Source organism: Herpailurus yagouaroundi, unplaced genomic scaffold (assembly GCF_014898765.1).
Source record: "Herpailurus yagouaroundi ecotype Mexico unplaced genomic scaffold, PumYag 248, whole genome shotgun sequence".
In the NCBI taxonomy this organism is placed as follows: domain Eukaryota; kingdom Metazoa; phylum Chordata; class Mammalia; order Carnivora; family Felidae; genus Herpailurus; species Herpailurus yagouaroundi.
In genome coordinates, this window is record NW_024412465.1 from 6,419,174 (window position 1) to 6,426,928 (window position 7,755).

At 64.6% G+C, this 7,755-nt stretch overlaps 1 protein-coding gene across 1 annotated transcript in view; it reads left to right on the forward strand.

Annotated features, from left to right (window-relative positions):
- Positions 1-7,755, forward strand: part of PPP2R3B (protein phosphatase 2 regulatory subunit B''beta) — a 53,692-nt gene that overhangs the window by 40,392 nt on the left and 5,545 nt on the right. Inside the window, exons 3-5 of the mRNA XM_040460084.1 lie at positions 5,484-5,587; positions 5,786-5,888; positions 6,628-6,702. Coding sequence (XP_040316018.1) covers positions 5,484-5,587; positions 5,786-5,888; positions 6,628-6,702 — 282 coding nt within the window. The remainder of the gene's footprint in view (positions 1-5,483; positions 5,588-5,785; positions 5,889-6,627; positions 6,703-7,755) is intronic.

The following is a 7,755-nucleotide window of genomic DNA, read 5'->3' on the forward strand; positions in this document are numbered from 1 at the left end:
CTCTTCCCACGGAGTCGCACAGTGTCATAGACGGCGTGGACGTGGGCGCTCGGGACCGGGCCGTCCTCTTCCCGTGGAGTCGCGCAGTGTCATGGACAGCATGGATGTGGGCACTTGGGACTGGGCTGTCCTCTTCCCACGGAGTCGCACGGTGTCGTGGACGGCGTAGTTCTAGGCTCCCAGTCGGGTGGGTGTGTGGAAGCGGTGAGCCTGCCCATCCCGTGCCGGTGTGGGCTGTGGTCTCTGTGATGCAGGGTGCTGGGGGCAGGTCCCTACAGACTCCCCCCACCCCCGCCGTCACTCAGGGGGCCCCCGTCCATCTGTCCGTGCCCCCGGCCTTCACCGCGCACGGTCATGACGTGGCGCTGACGTCTGGGCAGCGCTGTCCTGCACGTGTTGATGTGCTGGTGCGGCTCTTCGTCTGTAGCCGTGGACTCAGACCGGTGGCCATCCCACGGTGGCAGCAGCCGTGATAAACCCCGGTTCATCAAAAACGCCATCCTCTCCGCTTTACGTGCCCTCGGGTTCCGGCTTCTAGTGGCTCGCGGGGGCTTAAATCTCATCTCGGTTCACAACTGGGGTCTCCCACCATCCGTCCCTGGCATTTGTGGTGTGCTTTGCTGTCGGGCCGGCCTCATCCACTTTCTCAGGAAGCGCTCCTTACCAGTCCGTGTTCCGGAACTGTGTGTTTGGAATCAGTTTCGCTCCCTGAATATTCTGCATGGGACCCACTTGGGGTCACCCTTGTTTCTTTCTGGGAAGGTTACGTTGAATTCCTCACCACAGTTTCCTTCCTCTGTGTGCTTAGTAGACCGAGGACGTTGACGTGTCCTCACATGAGACTTGAGGGCGTGCGTCCCACGTGTCCGTGCAGGCGCGTCAGGTGCTAAGCTGGCTGGGCTAAGACCCAGCGTGTCGGAAGCCGTAGTGAGGCCGCCCTGGCATGTGCAGTCCAGCGCGTGTGTCTCCCGTGTGCGTGCTGAACCACGTCGGCCACACGGCCTGGTTTTCCTGATCTTTTCCCAGGACTCCCATTCCGCTTCCGGGGTTGTTTTTGTGGCCACGTTCGGGCACACTGGCTTCCGGCCTTCTCGGGATGGCTCCCTGCCTTCGGCTCCCTCCGGGATCGCCGTGTTCTCGCCGCTTCGTGCACGAGGCTGCTCCGGCCTGCCGTGGCCGTACCGACGTTCGTGTGCGGTGCTGTGAGCTTCCTCGTAGACACGGCTTTACAGGCGTCTCGTGCATCAGTGTGCCGTGCGTCTCTTTCTTTCTCATCCGGCATTAACTAGCTTGCACTGTGTTTTCCAGTCCGTTCCGGGGCCGCCTCGCAGGGGTAACAGAGACCCCAGGGTGAGGGGCCGAGGTCCCCAGGGCCGCCCACTTCACCCGCCCGGCACAGATCCCAGGTTGTCTCCTCTGCGCTGAGCAGCCAGCTGTAGACCCGGGGGTTCCCACGGCCCCTCCCTGTGGGAGGGTGAAGCTGCACAGACAGAGGAAGCGGCCCAGCAGGTGAGCGCTGGGAGCCCCGTGCCCGCGTGTCTTCGCCACCCAGCAGCTGCCCAGCCGTCACCTTCACTTTCACGGAGGCTTCCGGCATCGCTGGGATGCATCCCTGCCCCCGCATCCAGGTGCGCTCCTCCCCAGAGGATGGCGTGAGGCCAAACGGCCCAGGTGTCTCACATTGGCTCAGCCTTCCTGCTGTCCGGCGCCCCCAGGGCCACCCAGGGCCACCTGCAAACAACAGGCGCGCCCGTCGGCCGGGACGCCCCAAGGCACGTAGGAGCGGTGCGTCAGCAGCGACAGCCAAGCACCCGGCGTCGGCGCGGACGGTGCACCTGGCACCCTGTCCTGTGGGGATTGACCGAGGTTCCGGACGCGCTGTGCCGGGAGCCGGGGCGCAGACCGCTCCTGGTCCATGACTTCACGCTCGCCCCAGCAGGGCCGTGTCTCACAAGCAGGATGCTGAGTGGAAGCCAGGCCGAAAGGCCACAGGTGGCGTGGTCCCATGTGTAGCACGTTCCACGAAAGGGACGCAGAGCGGGGCTGGCTAGGTGTGGGCGGGGTACGCCACATTGGCCGCGGCCCGGCTCTTCGGACTGCGGGGACAGACGTGACCGGCCACCTGCGTGCACCCTACCACGGTGAATCTTCACGCGCGTATGTTGTACGAAGCTGATAAGAAGCAAAGGTCTGCTTATGTGATGCGTCTTCTTCTTTGGACTTGTTCGTAAGCTGGTTTTCTGTTGGTGGTGTCGTAGAGGTGAAGGCTGCCGTTCGTTTCAGAAAGTTAACAGAGCGTCCTGAGGGGCGGTGTCGGCCGCGGCCAGCGCCTGAGGGCCAGCCCTCTGGCTGCGGGGCTGGTTGGCAGCAGGACAGGCCGGCACGACTTGGAACGCGTGCGCGGAGGGCCCCCCTCACAGGAGAGCGCAGAGCTTCGTGGGCGCAGACCGCCTCGGGGACGGACTCACAGAGCCGGGAGACGCCTCGGGGCCATCAGCCCCGGTCCCGACTGCTGCGAATGTCCCCACATCCGCGTGGCCACCACCCAGAGCGAGCCTCCAGATGTTCCTGGCACCACGGAGAGTTCCCTCCGGCCGCTCCCTGTCAGCCCTCCAGCCCTCTTCTGGACGTTGTCCTCCATCACCTGTCGTGACTCGGGCGGCCCTGCGTCCCCTCCGTGCGATGTGACCTCCATGAATGTCGCCTCTGTGCGAGGTCGCCTCCGTGCAATTTCACCTCCGTGCGAGGTCTCCTCCGTGCGACGTCGCCTCCGTGCGACGTCACCTCCGTGCGACGTCGCCTCCATGTGATGCCTCGACACCTGCACCAGGCAGTGTTGGCTCGGGGGTACCCAAAACCCATCACCCAAAAGTGTGGTCCCCGTGCTCTCCTCCGCGATCCGGCTCCAAGGCAGCACCCCCAAGGGGGTGGGTGTGCACAGCGTTCGTGCAGGGCCCTGCTCGCAGACACGTGGCCGCTTCCGTGCGGGCCGCCCTGATTCCTCCTCGCACGCTTCCTGGCGTCTGCGTCACGAGTCCTGAGGTGGAGCGCGTGTTCGCGGGCGCACGGGCGCGTGTGCGTCCCATTCTCGAGTGACTGCTTGTTCGGGCTCACGCGCTGCCACGGCGGCCTTTGGCCCCTCGACTGGCCCTTCCGGAACATGCCGCCCGTGGCTCTGGTCAGACGCTCACGTTGCCGCCAGCGGGTTCCGTTCCCTCGTTCAACGGCATCTCCCGGCAGACGGTGCTGACGTGAAGCTGACGCGGACCTCCCCCCGGGGCTGAGGGTGCTCCGCGTCCCGCGTGGGGAGTCGGTCTTCGCGGCCCCGGAGCCAGGCCGACCCGCTCGTCACGTGTTCCCGCGGAGAGTTTGCGGCCGTGGCGGTCCCGTTCCGGACGGGGACCCGTCGCGCGCTGCTCGTGGCGCAGCTGAGGGCGGCTTTCCCGGTGGCGCGGCACTCCCGTTGGAGCCCACTCGTTGCGCCTGAACCGCGGGATCCGTTGCCGGGTCCGATCTGCTCCGCACCCTGTTCCCTGCGGCCGGCGGGTCCCTCTTGGCCCAGATGCGCCCGGGTCACGCACGTCACTCAGCAGTAAGCCTGCAGAGCCCTCCGTGTCCCTGCAGCACCTTCGAAGCAGCTTCCCTGCCCCACAGACACCCGCTGGTGCTTGCTGGCCTCGCGTCGAGCCCGTGGGTCACTCGTTCCGGGAACCGGCGTCGGCTCCTCCACTGCGGGAGCCCGGCATGGGGTCCTCGGTGCCCCGGCAAAGATCTGTGCCCGGCTCTGTGCGCACGTGACACCGTGTGGGGTGCACGCTTGATGGGTTGCTGGACGCGTTTCACACACAGCGCTGCGGACGAGTTCGTTTTCCGGTTGTTGCCAGCGGGTGGGCACAGAACGGCCTCACAGACACGGTGCTTGCGCCTGGCGACGTGGCTACGCTTCCTCCCGGGCGCGTCCTCACTGCCCTCCGAGACCCTCCGCGTTCCCGCACGCCCTGCCACACGTTTGTGACTTCCATACTCTCGGGGCCTCCTGTGCGGCCTGTCTTCTCCGGCCGCGGCGCCTGGCCGGGCCGGCCTGCAGCCCTGGTGCCCTGGCTTGGGTCCCGGCTCAGGCACGGGGCCTGCACGCATCACCCTGGCACGTGACATGAGCCGCGGGCCTTGTGTGGATTCCCTTCATCGCGGTAAGGGTTCCCGTGGCAGGTGGCTGGCCCAGGCTGTGGCGTGCGTGACTCCTGGTCTCGGGGCTGTGCGTTCGCGCCCCACACTGGGGGTAGACATTACAAAAACACATTAAAGGAAGAAGGTACGTCTCTGTTCTTAGTTTCTCCGTGTGCTGTTTCTTCATCGCTGTTTGTTTAGTGGCCGAGTTCAATCGGTTCACGATGCATTTTCTGTGGCATTTCTGCATTACTGATCGCGATGGATAACCGGCTCCTAATTCTCCTTGCGTTCCTGACACATGTCAGTATGTGTGCAGCCCTCGTAATGAGAATTACCCAATGCCCCTTACTTTCAGTCTCTGGAAGAGTTTGTGTGCGGTCTGTGTGATTTCTTCCATAAATATTTGAACAAGCTCGTTGGCGGACTTTTGGGGCCCGGACTTTTCTTTGTGGGAAAGTTTGGAGTTAAGGCTTGTATTTTTGCAGGTGCATAGAACTGTTCAGATCTTTTCTTGTGTCCATTTGGTCAGACCCCTGGATCCGGGAGTCTGTGCGTGTCCCCAGAGCTGTGGCACGTGTTGGCGTGAAGTCATTGGTGTCACACGCTTCCTGCCTTTCTGTCGCGTGTGGGAACTGCCGTGACAGCAGACATTCGTAACTTGTGTTTTCTTTACTTCTTGACAAGTATTTCTGAGGGGCGTTACGGTCTTTTTTAGATCTTCAAAGAACGGACTTTCGGTTTTGCTGATTTTCCGTATTAAGATATTTGCTCTCTTTCGTCTTCATTTCTGCCTGTTCTGTGTTTCTTCTTTTGTTTGCTTTTTTGCAATGGGAGCTTCGATTGCCGGCGATCAGCCTTCTGTGCTGCTACGCGGGCCGAACGCCCCTGTCAGTGCTCGTTTGGTGAATCCGATGGACGGCGTTTTCACTGTTGCATTTCGGAGCCCTTCCTAATTTACGCTGTGTGTCCTATCGTCCGTGTTTATCATGAGGTGTTTCTAGACATGCAGAGTTTGGGCACCTGCTGGTTGCCTGCCGGTAGACTGTGTGCTGGTCAGGGGGTGGTCCGTTCCCCGTCCTCGAGCTGCCTTCCCGTCACCCGATGTGACAGATGCTGTCCCTGGTGCACGGGGAAGGACGCACGCCGTGTGTTTCACGGCTCACTGGAGCTCGTGTGTGCGGGGCTCACAGGCTTCCAGAGGGGTCTTGGCACAGCAGAAGTTGTCTGCGGCGTCCCCGTGGGAGCGCGCGGTGTGGTGGCCACGGTGGGGGCCCGGGAGGCGCTGACCGCCTGCTTGTGCCCCCGTCCCATAGGCGTGTGGCTGCCCGCTGTACTGGAAGGGACCGCTCTTCTGCAGTGCCGGGGGAGAGCGCACGGGCTCCGTGTCTGTGCACAAGTTCGTCGCCATGTGGAGAAAGTGAGTCCCAGGCGGGAGCGCGGGGGGCGGGTGTCGGGAGAGGGGACGTCACGGGCCCGGGCTCCTGTGGCCGAGATGGCGAGAGCAGGGAGCTGGCCTCCAGGGTGGGGGGCCCGGCGTCCGTCCGCCGCCCGCGTCTGGGAGGGGCCTCGTGGACGTGGTGTGGGGGGACCACCGGCATGTCCTCTGTCGCTGCAGGATCCTCCAGAACTGCCACGACGACGCGGCCAAGTTCGTCCACCTGCTCATGAATCCCGGCTGTAACTACCTGGTACAGGAGGACTTCGTCCCCTTCCTACAGGTGCGCCCACGTCTGCGCCGCAGGCACCTTCTCCCCTCCTCACGGCTCTGCCCCTGCCTCCGCGCCGCGTGCCAGCTGCGAGACGGGGCTCCCTTTCCTCAGGGTAGCGCGTTCCACACACACGGCTCGGGGACCCGCCCCTTCGAGCCTGCGTCGCTGGCGGGACCGCGCGTGGCCCGCGCGGTGCGAGCGTGTGTGAGTGGCGGGGCCGTGGAGGGGGGACTCCGGCCCCTGGCGGGCTCCCCTGCGGCGTAGGCACAGGCTGTGGCATTCCAGAACGTCCTCCGCACGCAGCACTCCGCTCCCCTCCCCTCCCCTCCCCTCCCCTCCACGCCCGTCCGGGGCGTCGCGCAGCCCGAGCGCGGTCCTCGAGCATGGGCAGTTCTCGCGTTGTGGCATTTTCCACGCAGCCCTTCCCGGTAGCGCACTTATCCCTGCAGACGTGACCTGAAGGCTCCCGTGGGTGCTGCTCGGAAGTGAGGGTGTCGCATGCGTGCCGCTGCGTGGGGGCCGTTCCGTGTTTGTCCCGTCGGGTCTCGGCTGCTGGGGACAGGTGCGGTGCGGGCTCCCGGGAACCGGTCGTGGTCCCGAGCCCGTGGGTGAGGCAGCGACACGCTCACACCGCCACCACGCCTGGCGGGCGTCCATGCCGAAGCCGTGGGGGCACGCGGCAGACGGGCTCCAGGGCTCGGTGGGCACTGTGCGCGTCCCCCACCTCCGTCTTGTCTCGCGTGCGCAGGACGTGGTGAACACGCACCCGGGCTTGGCCTTCCTGAAGGAGGCGTCTGAGTTCCACTCCCGCTACATCACCACCGTGAGTACACAGACACAGTCCGCTGCCCCCGGGTGCCCGGGCTGTGGCCCTTCCGACCCCGGGTCTCTCACCTGTGAATAAGGTGTCGGCACTGTCTCCCCAGTGGGTCCCGGGCGAGGGGCACTGAGAGGCGGAGGTCCCGTCTGCGGGCACGGAACGCGGCGAGCGCGGGAAGCGCCTCGCGGGTCTTGCCCACACGTCCAGCAGTGAGACTCTAGCACGAGGGAGGGGGCGTCCCCGAGACCTGTCTGCTCTCCCTCCCTGGGCGGGAGAGGGCTGGGCTGGGGCCGCTGAGCCTGGGAGGATGTCTCAGCTCTGGGACGGCACTTACCTGCTCTTTGAAGCGTCGTGGCCAGGGGCCGGCCTGCCCGGGAGGCAGGGGACTCACTGCCTGGCCCTGTCCCCAGCCCCTGGGCACATGAGAGGACGGCCTGGGACGAACGGCCTGGCCCTCGCCCGCCCGCCAGCCAGCACTCTCCTCCCGAGCGGGCTCCCCTCTCCCCAGTGCCTGAGCCCGGCGTGCGGGTGGGCTTTCTGGCCGGGTACACACGCGCGTTCTGGGACACAGGATGTGCATGAGAGGAGCTCTGTGTTTGCCTGGGGAGGCCACATGCCATCCTGTCCTGGTTCCCCTGTCACTGGCATTAGGGGTCATCGTGAAGGGAAGGTGACCGCAGTTGTGAGTGGTAACCAAGGACGCTGGGTGCCGAACACGCACAGGCTTTGTATGTGCACCCTTCACGCACATTCTGCCCTCACGGGCAGGGACAGGTGAGGGATGTCTTGGGATAAAGACAAGTGATAGGTGTCCTGGGACAAGGATAGGTGAGGACAGGTGAGGGATGTCCTGGGACGAGGACAGGTGACGACAGGTGAGGGATGTCCTGGGACGAGGACAGGTGAGGGATGTCCTATAACGAGGACCTGTGAGACAGGTGAGGGGATGTCCTGGGATGAGGACAGGTGAGGACAGGTGATAGATGTCCTGGGATGGGGACAGGTGACAACAGGTGAGGGATGTCCTGGGACGAGGACAGGTGAGGACACGTGAGG